The sequence below is a fragment of the Pelodiscus sinensis genome, chromosome 2 (genome assembly GCF_049634645.1).
Source record: "Pelodiscus sinensis isolate JC-2024 chromosome 2, ASM4963464v1, whole genome shotgun sequence".
NCBI classification, from domain to species: Eukaryota; Metazoa; Chordata; order Testudines; family Trionychidae; genus Pelodiscus; species Pelodiscus sinensis.
Genome location: NC_134712.1, coordinates 108567564 through 108588000, shown reverse-complemented (window position 1 = coordinate 108588000; position 20437 = coordinate 108567564). Strand labels below are relative to the sequence as shown.

The 20437-nt window shown below is 41.5% G+C and overlaps 1 protein-coding gene across 2 annotated transcripts; it reads right to left on the bottom strand.

Moving 5' to 3' along the window:
* Positions 1-1588: 1588 nt before the first annotated feature.
* PAK1IP1 (PAK1 interacting protein 1) lies at positions 1589-20434 on the bottom strand. Of its 2 annotated transcripts, none has more exons than XM_075921225.1 (10): positions 20246-20434; positions 16972-17134; positions 15756-15876; positions 15594-15668; positions 13833-13885; positions 12455-12600; positions 11868-11965; positions 8922-9021; positions 7167-7302; positions 1589-4732 (listed from the first exon to the last, which is right to left on the bottom strand). In XM_075921225.1, exons 1-10 carry the CDS (start codon positions 20306-20308, stop codon positions 4572-4574), a joined length of 1116 nt encoding a protein of 371 aa, XP_075777340.1. In that variant the 5' UTR covers positions 20309-20434; the 3' UTR covers positions 1589-4571. The 2 variants fall into 2 exon arrangements, with proteins under 2 accessions (XP_075777340.1, XP_075777341.1); XM_075921226.1 differs by having other exon boundaries at positions 7176-7302.
* Positions 20435-20437: the final 3 nt, after the last annotated feature.

Here is a 20437-nt window from a genome sequence, read left to right as displayed (position 1 = left end):
CGTGGGCCAGGGTGTCTGGGGCATCTGATCGCTTCTCAGCATGTCTGTTCCTCGGAAGCAAATCTCCTGGATGTGCTCCGTAAGATAAAACGGGGGCTTTCATATAGACTGGTCTTACTGCGATAAGAACGTGCTATCAGCGTACAGCACTGGACATGTTTCAGTTAAGCCTTTAGCTTGAAGACTCCACTTTTTTAACATATATCTTCAGCCTCCACCATGGTTATTTACACTTGCTAAAATATGTGAGCCCGTGGGGAAAAAACGGTTGGCCTGTCACTGCATACCCCTCAAAAATAAGGGGAAAAAAAAACCTGAGAGATTTTAGTGAAGGGTTTCTGTTTTTAAATGTCACTTCAAGAATGTTATCAGTAACTTTAGAGACTACAGTTTGCCATAGGAGATACATTTCAGTCTTAACTAGGACAATTGCTTCTGTACTGTCTGGCTCCTAACATAACATTTTTGTCTAATGTCCAACTTTGGGCCTATAATCAACACATCATGACATAGTTTATTATTCCTAGGGAAATTCTTACAAAAAATTCTGTAACAAATTTTAATTTTTTTGTTTAATTTATGCAAAATTCTGTATTTTGTCAAAATAACACAATATAATCACACCACTTTCCATTATTTTTGTTCACTTATTTCAAGACACCTGTTAGCAAATATGTCTGTAGTAATACAAACAGAAAATTCAGAAAGTGTTTTTTCTAGGCACATTAATACAAAACTCTTGAGTAATAATTTATTTAAACTACAATACATAACCATATCTCCTGCGAGACACAGAAGCCCTGCTAAGGTTTGGGAGAGGGGCTTGCTGGGAAGGAGCCTTGGTGTGAACTTTCAGGGTTGTTGTGTATGAGTATTGAGAATTTTCTTCTGGGAGATGGTGAGGGAACTTCCCCCATGCAGATCCTGTCTGACCCCCTAGCCTCTCCTATTGAGTCAAGCACGTGCCCTGTGCTGTAGTGTACAGTGTTGGTTGTTGCCTGTGGGTGAGGGACAGGAAGACTGAATGCTTTCTTGTCTGGGTGCCCAAAAAAAAAGCTGAACACAGGGCTCCACTAACTCTGAACCCACCACTGCTTAGGAGATCCTGCCTGATCCCTCCCCCCCCCCAAACACTCCACACTGTCTATTTTCCCATAGCCACTCCCTCCCCCCCCCCCCCCCCAAATCAGGCCCCAGAGGCGCTGTAAGGCAGACCTTTTCCTATCTGGCTAGGAGCAGTTGCTGTGTTTTCACCACAGCACCCTCTGGTGGGCAAAAGGTGGAACTGTAAAGTTTTTTTTCAGTGGAAAGCTGCTGTTTCTAATGCCACAGTGCCCTCTAGTGGGAAAAAGGCAGAGCCAACATTCCAGCGGCTTTTTTTCTGCACAAAAAGTTTAAAATATGCATGGCATATTAATTATGTGCATGCAGAGTAGCACATAATTCTCCGAGGAGTAGCTTATATACTCCTCTACAATTGAGAGGTAAAAACTAGAGATAAACCTAAGCAGAAACCCCAGATCCAAACCTCTCCCACAAATTCTTAATAAATTCAGATCCAGTCAATAACTTGATTATTGGGCTCATATCTAGTAAACAGTATTATTCTATTACACCTCAGTCCTTATCCAAGTATAATATGTACACATTGCAAATGTTATTTATCGGTATTTTCCCCAGTATGTTTCTTCTGTCTAGCAACTGGCTGAAAGGCAAGTTATAGAAGATCCCTTTGGCCCTCCTCACACACATTCACGACTGTAACAAAAGTAACAGTTTCTTCCACATACTTTCTTCACAATCTATGTCCATTTTGACACTATTTCATACTTACTATAGAAGTATTTTGCACTAACATTTCCTACCAACACCTTGTATACTGTGAGATAAAAATATATCCCCAAAGTCATACAAATATAAAAACTTGTTGCTTACAAACAACTAAGATTTAAACAAAAACATCTGAACAAGTGCTTACCCAATTTCACTTCAATTAAATGATACTACAGGATTCAAAGACCCTGAGCGAGGTTGAATAAGAATTCAGAATGCACACCACATTTCAGGTTTCAAAGCACAGAAGTGAGCAGTCCCAAACCAACACTGTACACTACAGCACAGAACCTTTTCACTAATATTAGAATCAGAAATAGACTGTAATCAGCATGTGTGCACTTGCAGCTGAGGCCAGATAATTGGCTGTGAAACATTTGTGGAAGGAGGCTAATGCCATTTTGTTCTTTAGGCCTAGATCCTGCAAAGATTTACATATGAGCAATTCCCCTGAGGTCACTATGTCTACTGATGTGCAGAAACAAAGAGCAAAAGGCTTAGCAGGAGTGGGGTCTTAGCCAAGAAAGTCTTAAATTTTGATCCACATTCTTAAAAATGCATGTGCTTGATTTTTTGGGCAGAGATTAATCTGCATATTTCCATATACTGCTATGTCTGTGAAAATTCACCCTATGTCCTACACATTTAAAAATTCAAATTATCTACTCATTTACACGTCAGAGGCATCCCACCTCAGCCCATAAACACATTAAATAGCCAAACATATAAGTCTGAAAATAGTTTAGTTCCAAAAGAACCACACAAAACTCTAAATATCTGCCACAAAAAATGGCCAAGCAATCAGTTAAGTTTGATTGGATATAGCTCACACTGAACCCTCAAATGGATCAGACTTATTTCATATAGGTAAAAGCTCTGTATAAAACCAGAAGTTTCTATACAATTATGTTAATCCTTTAATGTATATTCTGAGTTGCTCAAGTTTAAATAAAGGTGTGACTTTAAACTGACCCTCAGAAACTAAGCTAAATCAATATACATCAAGTTTAAAATGGTAGTGGTTCATCAGGGATACAGCTTTAAGTACAGGTTGGACCTCCTTGGTCTGGCACCATCAAGAGAATTTGTTGGACATGGGAAGGTCTCCTGCCACTGGCTCCCAGCCCTGCGTTCCAATGGGCTGCTCCAGGGATCCTACTCTGTGCTGCCACTGGGCTTTGACTCCAAACACTCTCCCGGGGGCTGTCATGGTGCCCCACCCTTGTGCTCAGGGAAACAATTGCAGGGGTCTGGCCCCAACCCCGTGTTCCAAGAAGCTTCCAGAGGACTCTGTGCCCACACTGCCATGGGGCTTTGATCTCAGCCCCAAGCTCCAACGGCTGCCACAAGGCTCTGGGGCTGCTGCGCCGGATTCCCGCAGCAGCACCAGTCTGTGCTGCGAGGGGATTCCCTTCATGATTTCACGTTGCCACAGACTGCTAGAGGCTGTCGCGGGGTTCTGGCCCCGGTCTTGTGCTGCTCCCAGCTGGGCTGCTGACCCTGTTGCCCCAGCCAGCTGACCCTCCTGCCCTTAGGCTCCTGGGCTCTCTGATCCAGGAGTATCCGTGGTCCTGCCAGACAATGGATGTTGTCAGACCGGAGTACTGGGTTTTGGAGTATCAACCTGTACATAATAAATACTACCTTTTCTCTGTTTTACACAATAAATCTCAGAGCATAGACTTCATGAACGTTTTAGAGAAGGGAAAAAATTACTATATCTTTTCAATATAGCTAATTAATATTAGATTTCTTTGAACATAAAGATTAAAACATACAGAACAACTTAAAGTTGTTCTAGCCTGCTTTTTACAATACGGGTGTTTCAATAGCTCAAGAGTAAATGCAAATACTGAAGTGTGTTTCAATCAAGTAAATCAATTCCTGGAAAAAGAATAAACAGAGTTGACTTAATGGACACACTGGCCTTTTTAAAATGGAAGACCTGAAATAATAGAAGGCAAAAAATATACAATTTGCTTTTACATCCTCTATTCATTGCTGTTTCAGGGGTTAAACATCAGTTTTCTTTTGTGAATGTACGAAGGATATTTTTGCTAGTTTTATTTTTCTGACATCAGGGAGTATTCATTAAGATTTTAAGGATTATTTTTAGGAAAGTGAGAAAGGCAGGCACATTTTTTAGTTAAAAAAAAAAATCCAGCCTAGTATTTTCCCCTGCATTATATAAAAAACAGTCTCTCTCCAAAATTAAGATCTAGATGCAAGTGTCTAAATACCATGGAAAATCTTTATGAGCTAAAACTCCTATTGCAAACAATTTAACATTGTGAAAATGGTTAATTGCAGACACTTTCACTGTATGCCTTACTGAAATCTATTTTCAAGTTTATGTCTAAAATCAGAAAATTTGAGTAGAACAACACAACTACAGCAGTTTCTGTAGTTTTAAAATGAATTTCAGAACTATTCAAGGATATTTTTATACCATACTTGATATCATTAAAATATTAATTAGGTATATAATGTGTTAACCGCTGACTGGTATATTTCAAGGGAAGATAGTACCATCAGATTTGCCACCTCTAGAAAATTCTGAAGTCATTTATGAATGTACAAAAATTTTCTACTCCTAAAATTAGATCATTTAAGAGATGCATGCCCTGTTGAGAAGGCAAAAAATGGCTTGAGGAGAAGAAAGAGGTGTAAAAAGTGGCTACAGTGATATTGAAATGGATTAATATCAGCTTATTATTTGAGTGGTAAAGAAGATACATTCATTTTAAGCTCTGTAGTTTCTTTTTCTTCTTTTGCTGTGCACCTTCTAATTTTTGTTTCTTGGGCAACCCTGGTTTCTCTCTCTCTGTAGATTTATTGCTATCATCAGTCCAACAAACTTTTTTTTTCCTAGTTATCAATGGCTGTTCATCTTCATTTACTGAAACAAAGCAGAAAGTTATTCATCATGAGTTTTTAAGTTCAATATTTTTTCTCTCTACTGGCATGAAGTAAAAATGTATTTCCCCCCATTTGCTAGATTTTCTAAGGTAGACTCATGCAATTGGATACATGCACCAGTCATATGTACTTTATGCATATATGCTTGACATGAAAATGACCTGCTTGGTACACAAAACTGCATAACTTAATTTTGAAAATCTGACCCAACAAGTTTAAGGAACCATGCACAGCATAGTGAGAGCCTAAAAGATTCTTTATCCTAAAAGCCTGAATATTTTACTTTTATAAATGTAACCACACTAATTCTTAAAGATGTTTAGAGAAGACTGCAGAGAATTAAGGTTTTGGTCACACTAGCTATAATCATCAGGGCACCCCAACACCGGCTGACCAGGGGCCACCTCACACACTTGTCATAATATTCATTTAAAAGGTGTCTTGTAAGGTATCACTGGAAAACCAATAAAAGCCAACATCTCTTTGGCTTAGTTGCAGATGAACCAAATGTGACAGGAGACAAGGATAATAAGCCATCCATTTCTGTCAGAGATTGCAAGAAGATCATTGGCACTAAATCTCTGGAGGCTGCAAAATTAACATTGCATCTGGTCCCTGGTGCAGACAGAATGCTAAGTCCCCAGGTCAGCTTGTCGTCTTTGAAGACACAATACACTTTGGGGAATATAAGGAGCTGTTGTGAGACTCTGGGATAGTCATCACCAGAGACAACAAGGAAGCCAGCACTTTGTTTCTATGAAGGATGGGTTCTCCCATTACAACAGGCTGGAGAATGCTGACAATCTACATATTTTAGAGAATTTGTGTGTCTGAGTCTGTTCGTCCAGGAGTCCATTTGTTCAAGAACTCCTCTTCAATGGTAAGAGCTACAACTACCAAATTTGGTAGGCAGCTTCCTCTTATCCTAACTTAAAGCAAGCTCAGGGTTTGGTTGTGCCAGAAAAATGGGATGTGCCTGGAATTCGATTGTTTTCCATAACACGGAAAGGGAGGAGTCTGAGATCAGGGACAGTTATGCTCCGCAAAGACCACTGGGGGCAGCAAGTGTGAGGGACAGTTATACTGCAGAGTGACGACAGGGGTGAAGGTCAGCCCAGCACCCCCAAGGAGGAGCTGCCAATGGGGCCAGGCAGCCCAGCCCTATCCCCCTCCCCCCACCCTGGGTGGGAGAGCCATCAAGGCAGTGCCACCCTCGCTGCCACAGGTGGCCTCAGTAAGCCCCCCCACCAATTTCCCAGCTTCCTGGCCTTGAGCCCCACCCATGCCCTCAATCTTCCCCGGCCCCCGCTCTGAGCCCCCATCACACTTCCCAGACTCCTGTACCCCCCACATCCTGGCCTGACTCCTGCACCCCACACACCCCCAGCCCTGAACCTCCCCATGCCCAAGCTCCTGCCCTGAGTCCTGCACTCCCACACTCGCAGCCCACTGCCCTGAAAGACTTGAGCAACATCAGGTAAATCTTCTAGTATGATATAAAAAACTGTTAGGCAAAAGCTACATCTTACTAGAATTACACTGGAAACACTAGACAGCATGTTCTTTGTGTTTGTACCTCTTTTGTAACTCTTTCATTTTTGCTTGATATCACTTAAATCTGTGTTCTTTGTTAGTAAACTTATTCTTTATTTTATTACAAACAACTCAGTGCTGGATAGTATGGTAAAGCGTGATCACCCCAGCTTAGCTGAAAAGCTGATTTGTGTACTAGTTTTTTCAAAGCAGCAAACTTGGTGCTACCCCTGTGAGGGTCCAGGAAGAGGAACTGGAAACTTCAAGGGAGACAGTCTGGGGGAGATTCAGGACTGGAAAGGCTGTTGGATCACCCTGAAAGGAGGAACTGGGCTGGCAGAAGCCAGGATGACCCCATTTTGTTGTTAGTATACTGCTAGCATCAGGGCTCCGAACCAAAACTGCACTACCGAGGCACTACAGAAGTTTCAGAGCAGGCAGTGGCAGAACCCATGAGAGGTCTGGATGAATTGCCAAAGTGTCAGATTGGCATTTTTCAATAATTTAGTCAATAAGTTGGGTCATGTGTATTATAGAACATTTTATATTTTAGTTGGGAAAACATAAGCCTTCAAGTGTAGTTCCACTTGAAAAGGGATACTGCAAAATGTCATTATATGGCTCCTTATTTACTGTGTCTTCAGTAGCCATGGCATTACTGCTCCAGACTGAGACAGCACTAGTCCAAAAAATGTGCACCATCTATCAGCGTGAAGCGCTAAATAATGACTTGCTATCACATCCATCACCTTTGGGGGCACCGCATTCAGCCACAAAACAAACAATAAAAACTCCCACCTAATCTCAGATTTTCTATTTTATCACCATCCTAACAGCACTTAAATAGGAATTATTTTCAACATAAAATAATCTGGTTCGACCTTTGTTACCATTAGAAGAGGTTGAAGCTTTGTCAGGGTTCTCTTTAGTTTCTGAAGGTCTGTCTAGCCATACTGCTAGACATGTAAGCCTGGCTTTGGTATTGACTTCACATAACAAAGATGGGATATCCTGGATCTGAGAAAAATATGGAAATGGATTCATTAAAGGTTATTTCAATATAGTTTAAGTCATTTAACCTGTACATCTACTTCCAAGGCTTTACATCTCCACACCACAACTTCTGTGGTTTTACAATGCTGTCAGAGACATGGCTGCCTTAAGGGTACATCTTGAGGGGCAAGACAGATGTGTTTTTTAATCACATTGGTTCAACTGAGAGAGCGCAGCACAGTTGAAATGGTTAGCTGGCTGGTTGTAGCCTAGATGAGCCTTGGCCTAAGTTCCCTGTAAGCTGTGAAACTGCACAGCTGTTTTCGGAGCTCTGCTCAGAAGTTTAAAGCATGCAGGGAATTCAGCTGACTGGTGGGATGCGGGGTGCTGTCCTGCTGAGCAAGCAGCTAAACAGAGCCTGCTTGAAACTGAGTAGCTCCCAGAGCAGGTAAAAAGCGAGATAAGGGAACAAAGGGGGGAGGGGAAGAGGAGGAAGGGACTGAGTAATTAATTAATTGGCTGAGGGGGAACAGAGAAGAGGGGAGTTTGGAGAGTCTCATCTGCACAAAGAGAAAGAGAGGCAGAAACTCAGCACTCTCAAGTTCCTCAAAAGGGGGAGATAAGGGGCTGACTGCATGGTCTAGGGGAAAAGGGGATGGGTGGGTGCATCAGTGCAGTGAGATGGAGGTGGGGTGGAGTTTGTTTGGAATGTCCCTGACTCACTTGCTGAAGTCCTCTCTGTCTGACTGGGTTGGGGTGGGGAGCAGGCTGCTTGGGGTGGGTGTATGCCAGGACATTTGTATGATTACATTTCAAACAAAGTTTACATAGGTGTTAATAGCTTAAGGTAAGAAAGAAAAATTCTGTTAGTATTTTTTGGAGTGTTGCAGATATCTAAAATTCTGAGCTTAATGATTTTTTTAAAACCTGTTTAACTAATTATTACATGTTATATTGTATTGCCAGATCTTTGCTATGTGGTATAATTCTGGCTCTTATGGATCAGAACTGCTTTTGCTACATTTCAAAGGCAGAAGCACTGCCAATTCCTCCCCACTGTGCCTCTGCCCTTTCTCCCCACAGAGACAGTGCTGAGGGGAATCAGCTTTTAAGATAGCTTTCCGCCCACCCCCGCCTCTCTCTGGGTATGTCTACACTACCCCGCTAGTTCGAACTAGCGGGGTAATGTATGCATACCGCACTTGCTAATGAAGCCCGGGATTTGAATTTCCCGGGCTTCATTAGCATAAGCGGGGAGCCGCCATTTTTAAATCCCCGCTGCTTCGAACCCCGTGCAGCGCGGCTACACGGGGCTCGAACTAGGTAGTTCGGACTAGGTTCCTAGTCCGAACTACCGTTACGGTTGTGACTACTTTCTTCCACTATTTGATCTGAGGAAGTGGGTCTGGCCCACGAAAGCTCATCATCTAATAAACCATCTTGTTAGTCTTTAAAGTGCTACATTGTCCTGCATTTTGCTTCAACTACCCCAGACTAACACGGCTACATTTCTATCACTATTCTACATGCAAGGTTTATTCAATGATTTAAAAACAATTTGGAAACGCATACTTTTTAAAAACCTAATGTTCACCTGCAAATTAGTTCTCCAGAATTTTTCCATGAGTTATTAATGTACTAACCTTATCAAGTTCAAGACTCCACAATTTAATGTATCCATCACTGGATGCAGTAACAATAACCTGTATTCCTTCTTTTTCAAAACTGTAGATGTCTTTTATTCTAGAACAAAATATAATACCTGATTACTTAATATGTGAGGAAGCTTCAAACAAGAAGGGCAAACAGTAAGAAGTTGTCAGAAATTAAAAGTGAAGAAAGAACATTCTACACAAACTATGGTTGCTTCTAGGGATGTTAATGGTTAACTGGTTGGGGCTGGAGCAGTACCCCACCTGCCACAGGCAAGAGACTGCTCCATCCCCATAGGGCCTACCACGAATGGAGGGGGCGGGGGAGCTCTCCAGCCCAGTCAGAGCAGTGTCTGTCCACAGTGGACGGGCTGGAGCGGCTCCCACTACTGTGGACAGGGGAACTGCTCCAACCCAGCTGGATTGCTCCCCGCCCCCTGCTTAACCAGTTAACTAATTAAACAGGATTTTACACCCAGGCTGTGTCTACATTGGCAAGATTTTGCGCAAAAGCGGCCGTTTTTATGCAAAACTTGCCGCCTGTCTACACTGGCTGCGAGTTCTTGTGCAAGAACACTGACGTTCTAATGTAAGAAATCAGTGCTTCTTGTACAAGAACTATGACGCTCCAGCTCAGGAATAAACTCTCTTGCGCAAGAGGCCAGTGTAGACAGGCAACGTTAATTTCTTGCGCAAGAAAGCCCGATGGCTAAAATGGCCATCGGAGCTTTCTTGCGCAAGAAAGCATCTACATGCCAGGCACATGCCAGTATAGACGCTCTCTTGTGCAAATACTTTAACGCAAAAACTCTTGCGTTAAAAGTATTTGTGCAAAATCATGCCAGTGTAGACACAGCCCCATAGTTGCTTCATGTGAATATTTTTTATTTAGGCACATACGATACAGCTCATGTACAGGACTAATCTGTTTCGTATTCTTCCATTTGGACCAATATATGAAAAAAATTTCAATATTTGAAAAAAAGCATGTTGAGAGCTGTGTCAATCCTGATTAAGGAAAACACTTAAGTGCTTAATTTTAAGCACCTGCTGAACACTACAGACATTGATAGCACTTTAACATATGATTAAGTGCTTTGCTGAATTGGCACCTAAATTGGGACAGAATACTAGAGGTTTTTTTAAATGATAAAGGAGTACATACAGGGTTCTTTTCATTGTCCCAGATGGAGTTCAACTGTGTTGTTTTACAAGGGCGTCCATTTGGACACCAGTGCAAGATTGTAACTTGGTTACAGCCTGTTAGTCAGTGATTGTGTGGATTCAACTCAGAGCCTCTTTCACTCTAAATCCCTTAACCCAAGACCAAAACCTGTACCTCAGCCCTCTGCCCCAGTCTGGTGAAAGCGAGTGAGGATGGAGGAGGGAGGGAGGATGGAGTGAGCAGGAGTGGGACTTCGGGGGGGAAGGGGCAAGGAACACAAAGGAGGTGGGGCAAGGATATTTGGGTTTGAAGTAGATCTTGGATTGCACTTAAATTCAAAAAGTGATCTTGTGTTTAAAAAGGTTAGAGACTACTGCCCTACACTGTTATGTTTAGTGTGCTAGTTCAAGTCCCACCGTCACAGGTCTGTGGACCTGAGCTGCAAGGCTCACTCCCACATAGACTGTAAACATACTCCCTGTGTTTTAGAACAGAAGCACATTCTTCCAATGCAATTTGTTCCACCTCTTTTTCCATTGTCTCCATTCTCTTTTGGCAATCCATATTTCAAACACACGTCCCTTTGCTTTCTGACATGCTTTGATCATCAGTGAAGTATTGAACAATAGATAATTAAATTATTATCATTGGGCATCTGAGCTAAGCCATTTAGATGAACAGAGCAGTTCACACATCTCATAGCAATGACCTCTAGTTTTCTACTGAGGCAAGCAAACATATCTGCAATGGTTTACACTTGTCACCTGTTTTCAAAGTTCTCTCCTCAACCTTAAGGACTTGAAATTTTTAATTAAAAACAAACAAAAAGAATAAGCCGAGATTTTTGCAGAACAAGAAAACAAAAGGTTAGTCACCAATTGGAGCCCTGGTGCCAAAGATTAACTGGAAATGGAATTTGAAATCCTTATCACTCTTAAAAAGTAAAAGCGACGAGGAGTCCTGTGGCACCTTATAGACTAACTGAAGTGTAGGAGCATAAGCTTTCATGGGCAAAGACCCACTTCATCTGACAAAGTAGGTCTTTGCCCACGAAAGCTTATGCTCCTACACTTCAGTTAGTCTATAAGGTGCCACAGGACTCCTCGTCGCTTTTGCAGATTCAGACTAACACGGCTACCCCTCTGATTCTTAAAAAGTAGTTCCTCGTGAACTGATCTGATTTAAGGCTCATTGGTGGGGCAAAATGGGTAATTATGCCATGCAAAAATCAGAATCTGGAGGTATAAATCCATTTCTCTTTAGAATACATCTACAAAAGATGTAAACGCATTCTTTTGTGGAAAAATATTGGCATGACAATTTAAAATCACATGCACATAACTTAACCTGATGTATTTAACATATATAAAAAATGTTGTATGAATATTTCTCATTTTGCTCTCCATCCTCCCAGATTTTTATACAGTTAGAGGATGATCCACTTTACCTGACAAGAGATTGAGGTGGATCCATCTAGATCATCTGATTCTCAAAATTATCCAGTGGTGAGATATTAAAATAAATCTCATACTATGATCACTTTATGTTTCATATAAAAATAGGTGCACACTTACACTCAGTGCAAATGCACACATTTATGTTGAATTTGCAGCTCAGTACATCAGAAACAAGGCAGTTTACTTTCTATTTTAAGAATAAAAATAAACTGCAAAAAGCCAATATATACTGAATGCTGCCACTAAACAGGCAACTGAGTGTATTCAGCACTGCTATACATTTAAAAACAATGTAACAGGACAAATATAAAATACCTGTTTTCATGAGCTTTAAATTCACATAGGCACTTTTGTGAGTCACAGTCGTACAGTCTTACAATTTCATCATCTCCAGCAATAGCAAGGACAGAATCCTCAAGAAAAAAAAATGCAGATGAGGCTAACAGAGTGGTTCCCAACCTTTTCCAACATACGGACCCTTTTCAATCTATTAACATTTTACATACTCCCCCCAAACTATATAGCTGTGCCTGCAGCCGCACATCTCTCAGCTCCCATTGCTTCCCGAGCCACACCCCTCAGTTTTCTCTGGAAGCAGCGCGGGCTGAGAGACTTGCTGGTTGCTAGCATGGAGACTCTCAGCTGAGCGGAGAGCCTCCATGTCAGCAGCCAGCACGTTCTTTCACCTGTGTCATTTCCCACAGCTCAGGAAGCAGCATGGGCCTGAGGGACTTGCTGGCTGCCAGCACAGAGCCTCTCAGCTCCCAACCTTCCGCAGACCTCCTATAGTACGGTCATGGACCACCAGGGGTCCATGGATCACAGGCTGGGAAACACTGGGCTAAAGTAATTCAAATAATTCAAACAAGTTAACTTTACATCCTCTCCTTTTTTGTACTTACTGTTATAAATCTAACTGAAGAAATTCTCTTCTCAGTTGTGATGGTACCACTGACAGATGCTGTTTCAAGTTTGTAGACATCCACTTTATTAGTTACGACCACCACATACTTCTCTCCACTGGGAGACCATTTAACTATGTGTGCATCTGAACAATTTTGAGTAAAAACAAGAAAGAACATACACTTTGACTTAATAATGATTTAAAAACTCTTCATTTCATTCTTGACATCCTCACTCTGTGATCTTTTAATATGCATTGCAAATGATCCCAATCCTGCAAATGTTTATGCTCATTCTTAATTTATTTCAGGAGTAGTACTGTTGACTTAAATTATATTTATAATAGTAAATGTAAGCATATGCATTTATGTTTGTGGGACAGGGGATGTATATTACCACCCAAAAGGGAAAATCATATCAAATCTTCATATCTGTTGGAATAAATCCATTAAAAGCCAAAAGATGGTGTTAAGTCCCAACATTTGGGTTTTGTAAAAACAAGCTTTTACAAATCCCTACCAAAAGACAATGTTCCAAAGAACTAAAAATAGAAACTTCCAATAAAGACTTATATTTTAAAACAAGCATTCTTTTGTAGTCATTGCATGCCAAATTCTTATTAGTGCATAAGAATCTAAAAGTGAAATATCTTCAGAAACTGCTTAGTCTATTTTCAATGTCCAAGATTAGATAAATGCAGAAAATAAGCAAGTAAAACAAATAGTACTATTACTGTTAATAGAATAAATAGTAAACTTTTTTTATTTTTTCAGTTTTGATAATCTAAAGTATTTTAATTAAAAGAGATACAAAATTTTACTATAAGATGCTCATGGCAATTTCTGTACAGGCAGTCCCCGGGTTACGTACAAGATAGGGACTGTAGGTTTGTTCTTAAGTTGAATTTGTATGTAAGTCGGAACTGGTACATATTGTAGGGGAAACTCTAGCCAAACATTTCTCCAGAGCTCAGTTTTATTCTCCCACACCTCACTTCCCTCAGTCCTTTATTCTCAAGCTCAGGTGTCTGCTGAGAAAAGCCGCTCCGCGTCTCCCTGGTCTGCTGGGGGGGGGGAGAAGGGGGGCGCTAGCTTCGCGTCTCCCTGGTCTGCTGGGGTGAAGCAGCTAGTGCGGGGTTGCCTCACCCAGTTTGTAAGTAGAGATCCGATGCAAGTCGGATCCATGTAACCCGGGGACTGCCTGTACGGATTTCAATCTTTAGTAAAAGGTTTAGCACAATGAATTAATTAAAAAGTCCAACATTTGCAAGTCAAAGGCTACCCTAATGTACCTTTTAAACAAACATGCACATATGCAAAAGCAACTCGTCTAATTTAGGCTAAATAAATATTTTGCAGATTAAACTGATACACTCACTCTGCTTCAGATTTTTGATGAAGGAAGATCGTCCTTCTACAAGATTCCATGTTCTGTAAAATACCCAGCCGTGATTGAATATATATCACTTTTGATAGCACATAGAAATAAGTACCATTTACTGATCATAGGTGCTGAAAATAAACATTTAAAGTAGCTCACAGCATTACACTGTTCTGTAAAACTAGAGGAATTAAATATTTGACATGCGGTTTGTAACCCTGAGTTATCTGATTGCTAAACAAGTGCTAGCACTTATTTTATAAGCCACTACTGTATTTACTACCTACTTTACAGCCTGGAAGTAGTTTAACATTCATTTACGCTTATTTGAAAATTACATATGTATATCACACTTGCACATGTACCCAAATGAAACATTCATGTTGTCCTCAGTCAGAAAGATGACAGCATTTAAAAAAAATGAAAGTCTGATTTTATTATATAATATATGCATGACAGTTTAAATGACGTGTTAGGGGTGCATCTACACAGCAGGGCTTAACTCAAAATAAGCTACACAAATTGAGCTACATCAATTGCGTAGCTTATTTCGAAATTGGGAGCACCTATACAGCACTTATTTCAAAACAGAGCTCTCTTCCTCCAACTTCCCTTGCTCCTTGTACAATGAAGGTTTCAGGAGTTGGAGTAAGACGTCTGCCAGCTTGACAGTATTTTAACATTATTTCAATATAATTGCCTGCTGTATAAATGTGGACTAAGTTATTTTGAAATAAGGTTGCTGTGTAGACATATCTTAGTGTCTACACATCATTAAAGAACAGTGATTAATCTGAAAGGTGGGATACAAGTATAAAACTGTTCTTTAAAAGAAATACTTTAAATACTGTTGCTATTTTTAAAAAAAGTTATAGCCTGCACTCTCGTCTAGAGCAGGCCATCTAATCCTTCTCCCAACACCAATCCCTTAGTTTTGTATTCTTCCTTGAAAGTTTGGGACTTGTCCCATCTGCAACTGACATCAGCCCTGAGTCTAAGAAAAGATGTCAATCTAGCAGTTTAATAAATGTGGGCTTCCTGATGTCTTTATGTTAAAAGGCCAGTTTTGAATGCTACAGAGTCAATAGGATGAATATTAACTCTAATATTTCAGAGGAGCTAACAGGAAATTTCAAAGTGCCAGGAAGAGCTACATTACAGAGACTACAGCAATAGATACACATTATCATAATTATGTCAGCATAGCCCCTAATGTTGATACAGACTAGATTGTTGGAACACGTCTTCCCAAACAATGGTTAGTATATTGAAGAGGGCTGCATCTACGCTGACAATTAGACTGGCATAGATATGTTGGTCAGGGATATGGTTTTGTTTAAAACCGTGGTTGACAGCTACACTGACCTAATATATGTGTAGGCTAAGCCACAGATGTACTCTCTCTAGAGTGAGCCATATCCCAACCATAATCACTCTTCCTCAAAAAAGGAGGTTTATGTGGCTTTTCGACAAAGGGGAGGTTTGCCCAAAAAGCCACGTCTTAACTACTTTCACTTTCAAAAGCTCTGCTTTCGAAAGTGCAATCAGAAGATATGCAAATTCCTGTGGGAATTGGCATATCTTCTTTCGACCATTCCCCGTAGTCTAGATGAGCCCTTATGTAGTTTAACGGACAGCAGTGTCGCAGATGTTTCTCTGATCTTTGCTTTATAATCTATCCCCATTATATAACCCTTGTTTATAATTCAATAAGATGAGACCTTAGTAAAGCAAGATTTTCAGCTAGTTTTGACTCACCTTAATGTTTTGTCTGTTCCTACTGATAAAGCTAATTTTCCAGAAGGGTGAATGGAAAGAGATGTCACATGCCCCCTAAAAAGTCAATAAAAATGTTAATCACATATTTTCTATGTCACATAGCCAAAAATATCTAAAAAGAAGTAGGTTCAAAAGACTCACTTATGTGCTTTAAGGGATTTCAGACATTCCCATCTCTTTGTGTCCCAAACACAAATTAATCCATCTTCTGCTCCACTCAGTAAGTGTGCATTGCCATAGAACTCTATGCAAGTTACCGTGCCTACAGATAAAGATCACCACTGTTAATCTACATTATGACATCTTGAATAAAAATACCACACAAAAATAGTTTTATATAAAATTTGAAGATACTCACTTAAAGACATGCTAATACTTTAAAACTTAATTGAATAACATCCAATAAAATCACAAGATATGAAGCTATATTTGAAGTGCAAAATGAAAGTCACTTACACATTGTTTTTATTTTGCATCACAGCTGTAACACAGATACTTTTTAACATACTACCTTTCTAGGAATTATAACATTATTTGCAAGAATAATACACGCATAAAACATGCAGCAATACCTTCGTAGCTGTGAAAGAACAGCCTGTCTCTCTAGCATCCAAATATGACAGCCTTTTGTTCTAATAGTTAGATCAGGGCTACACAACTTTGGAAGCCCTAGGGGCCACAATGATACTCACAGCACATGCTAAGGGCTGCAACTTAAGTGCAGTTGTGTATACATGCAAATATATGCAAATATATGTAAATAGCTTTTTTCACACTGACGGGCATGAATACAAAAATTAAGGCAAGACCATACAACATGCAGGCCCTATTTAAGTCAGTTCTGCTGATATTAATAAAACACAATATTTACCTGATTTCCACCCATATGACAGCACTTTTAATTAGCAATGACAGTCCAGGAATTTAACTACTAAAATGCATATCAACAGAAGACCATTATATTGACTATTTCTTTTTATTTCTACTCTCACCCGCAGGCTGCATGTTGAGCCACAGGTAAACCCAAATCTCACCACGGGCAGCGTGGTGAGTAGCCCTGAGTTAGATGAAACTGGATTATTTACTATGTATTTCTTCATGAAAATAAATGTACCATATTTAAATCACCAATGCCTCTCTATTGTCCTTGTCTGTAGTAGCATGCACTTGTGAATTCTGTCTGATCCCTCACTCTCTAAAATAAATCACATTTATTTTTGTAAATTTGATAATTCCTTAGTCTACTTCAAGTATATCTCCACTGAGTCACCCTTAAAAATGGTCAGTTCTCTGTAACAGAAACATCTGGGTCAGTAAATCATGTAATTAATATCTCTTAAGAGAAAAGTTCCCATACCATTATGATGCAGCAATGCCCCATGTTCTCTCTTTTTTTTCATGTCATAAATATGGATTGTTTCATCTCTGCTACCAGTAACTACATATCTGTTATTCACAGCTACTGCTGATAATGAGGCAGTGTGGGCATGATGGGTAAAGTCAGGAACCAGTGTCCAGTTCTGAAAGTAAAACATAAAATTAACTTTTTCTGAAACACTCAATGTAATATGTTCTAACGTGTCTATGATTAGATTATCAATCACAGTATCCTAGTATACTTGAAGACTAATTTTTAAAATAGCAAAAATCTGCCCTGTTCATTTTGACAAACAAACAAAAAGGTTGTATTCTGTTACAACTGGGACTCCATGGAGGAAGTTTCCTAGTGGTCACTGTGGGTACATCTACACAGCAGGGCTAATGTCGAATTGAACTACGCAACTTCAGCTATGTCAATTGCGTAACTTAAGTTGAAATAGCTTAAGTCAGCTTTGGGTGTTGTCTACACAGCAGGAAATTGAAGGAAGAACACTCTTCCTTCGACTTTCCTTACTCCTTGTGAAATGAGGGTTACCAGGAGTCAGAGTAAGAAGTCCTCCAGCTCGACATTATTTTGAAATGAAGGCTTGTAGTGTAGACACACACTATGGCTGTGTCTACACTGGCACCTTTTTCCGGAAATGCTTAAAACAGAACAGTTTTCCGTTATAAGTATTTCTGGAAAAAGAGCGTCTACATTGGCAGGATGCTTTTCCGGAAAAGCCCTTTTTCCGGAAAAGCGTCCGTGGCCAATGTCGCGCTTTTCCGGAAAAAAGCCCCGATCGTCTTTTTCACGATCGAGGCTTTTTTGCGGAACAGACTACTGTGCTGTCTACACTGGCCCTTTTCCAGAACAGTTTTCCGGAAAAAGGACTTTTGCCCGAGCAGGAGCAGCATAGTTTTTCCGGAAAAGCAGCTGATTTCTTACAGTAAATCGTCACTGCTTTTCTGGAATAAGTGGCCCAGTGTAGACACAGCCCCCAGTTATTTCAGAATAACGTTAGTTATTTCGAATACTGCTGTATAGACGTACGCTGAATGAATAGAATGAAACATCAGCTTAACCCTCTGGTCTCTAGAGCTCTCCCTGTGAAGGATAATGAGGGTGGATTGGTACTGTGTGGAAAGAGCATGATAAAGAAAGAGACAATTTGTGGCTCTGAGGGAAATCCAACTCAGTCCTGTCTTTTCTCCTTCAGCACTTCGGCAATGACTTGCCTAAGACGACAAGTAGAAGGCTGTAGAAAGGAATATAGGGGCTACTTAATGAATGATAAACTAAATGAGAGTCTAGAGTGTAACACCATTGTAAAAACAAACATCATTCTGGGATGTATCAGAAGAACTGTTGTAAGCAAGACACTAAAAGTAATTCTTCCACTCTATTCCATGCTGATAATGCCTCAACTGTGGTGTCCAGTTCCAGGAGATAAATTTCAGAAAAACATGGACAAATTGGAGAGAGTCCAGAGGAGAACAACAAAAATTATTATAGGTCTAGGAAACATGACCTATGAGGAAAGATTGAAAAAAAAAACTAGGTTTGTTTAGTTCGGAGAAAAGAGCAGGGAGAGGAAGGCATAGCAGTTTTCAAGTACACAAAAGGCTGTTACAAGGACGACATGCAAAATTGTTTTGAACCTCTGAGACCAGGACAAGAAGCAATTGGCTTAAATTATAGCAAGGGAGGTCTAGGCAGAAGACAAATGTTTGTTGTTCATAGGAGCTTAAATAAACCCTGCTCCCCAACAGAAGTTTTGCCAAGACAAGTAACAGTGTAAATGACAGGAGTGCTCTCCTGTCAACCACATGAATACGGAGTGGAAGTATTTTGTCAGCAAAAATGCTAACAATCAGCCTTTACACTACTGACTTTTAGCAACATGCCTGTGTCACTAAAAATTATGTTGTATAGACAAAGCCTAAGGAAAATTTACTCATTGTCAGGGTAGTTAAGAACTGGAACAAATTGCCTAGGAAAGCTGTGGAATCTTTGTCAAGGAAGATTTTTAAGAACATGTTAGACACATGTCTGTAGGGAATGGTTAAGTTATTACTTTGGTCTGCTTTGAGTGCAAGGAATTGGACAAGATGGCCTAGTGGGGGCCCTTTCGGTACTACAGTTCTATGATTCTATATTCTTGACATCCCACTCTCCAACCTTACTGTGCAGCTGATGCTTCATAGGTTGGCTGAAGCAGAGGCGGTAAACTGAACAACTAGTGTGCATTAGCCATTCTGTGAGTATAGTATACTTCAGGGGCCGGCAACCTTCGACACGCAATTCATCAGGGTAATCCACTGGCAGACTATGTGCCATTTGGTGTATGTTGACTGTGCCTGGGCATGGTACCCCACAGCTCCCAGTGCCCACGCTTTGCTGTTCCTGGCCAATAGGTGCTACAGGAGTGCATAGTCAATGTAAAGAAAATGTCTTGTGGTCTGCCAGTGGATTACCATAATCATGCACATGTCAAAGGCTGCCTATGCCCAGCATGTGCCTCTCACCCCACTGTATCTGTGTTTTCTAGTTAGTCTGTGTTTGGAAGTGTTTACAACCTATCTGGTGTTCTATGCTTGGGCAATGCCTTGCACAATGGGGCCCCATTCTTTGTCAGTTCTTAAGTATAAAGGACCCCAGCAAAAGTACTACAAATAATCTTTAAAAGGGTTGTGCTCTGTGCTTCTCTACTGCTGGCTGGGCCAAAGAGAGTAGCTTTACCCACAGCAGCCTGGTAAGTTGGGCTGCAAATCAGGGTGCCGGAATACATTTGTATAGTAAGGGGGGGGGGGGTGGGGGGACAGGTTGTACCGAACGAGAAACCCGGCATATACAGGAAGGGAAACCATTTCTAGCCGGGGGGGTGCGATAGCTCCCCCCACCTCTAGTCCCAGCTCCTAGGCTGCAGAGGCTCCTGCGTGCAGAGCCCCGCATGTAGCCGGGTCCAGGGGCCGGGAAAGCTGCCACGGATCTAGCGACGCGCAGCGAGAGCGAGGCCGGTGCATGGCTCCTGCCGTCCCCGCAGCTCGCTCCGCTCATCGCCCCAGCCCGGGCCGCGAGCGCACAGCGCGCGGAAGGGGGGGGGAGGGGAGGAGTAAAAACCTGTCGGCGTCGCGCGCGCCGAGCCACCCGCCCCGCTTAAATCCCGCGTGGAGCCGGGCAGCGTCGGGCGCGCGCACCCCTGGGGTAAGTCCCTGGGAGACCCCGGGCGGGAAGGGCCTACGGCAGCTGCTGCCCCGGGCGCCGTTACCTCCCCCGGGCGCACAGCGAACCCGAAAAGAATCTGCTCGTAACAGCCGCCGACGAGCTCCATCCGCCCGGTCCGGCCCCCGCAGGCCACGTGTAGGGTCCTTCCCCCCGCCCGTCGCAGAGGCTGCCTTTGGCGCTGCCTGCGTCGGAATTGAAAACGGCCGAGCTCGCGCCCCTCCCTGCGGGTTTCCTC

Bases quoted from the DNA above. Each gene is read 5' to 3' on its own strand.
- PAK1IP1 (XM_075921225.1), bottom strand. From the start codon at position 20,308: ATGGAGCTCGTCGGCGGCTGTTACGAGCAGATTCTTTTCGGGTTCGCT. The intron at 15,877-16,971 runs GTATGGGAACTT...CTTTATCTGTAG, and splicing joins GGCATTGCTGCATCATAATG to GCACGGTAACTTGCATAGAG. The intron at 4,733-7,166 runs GTCGAACCAGAT...GCTTTGTTTCAG, and splicing joins CTCTTCTAATGGTAACAAAG to TAAATGAAGATGAACAGCCA.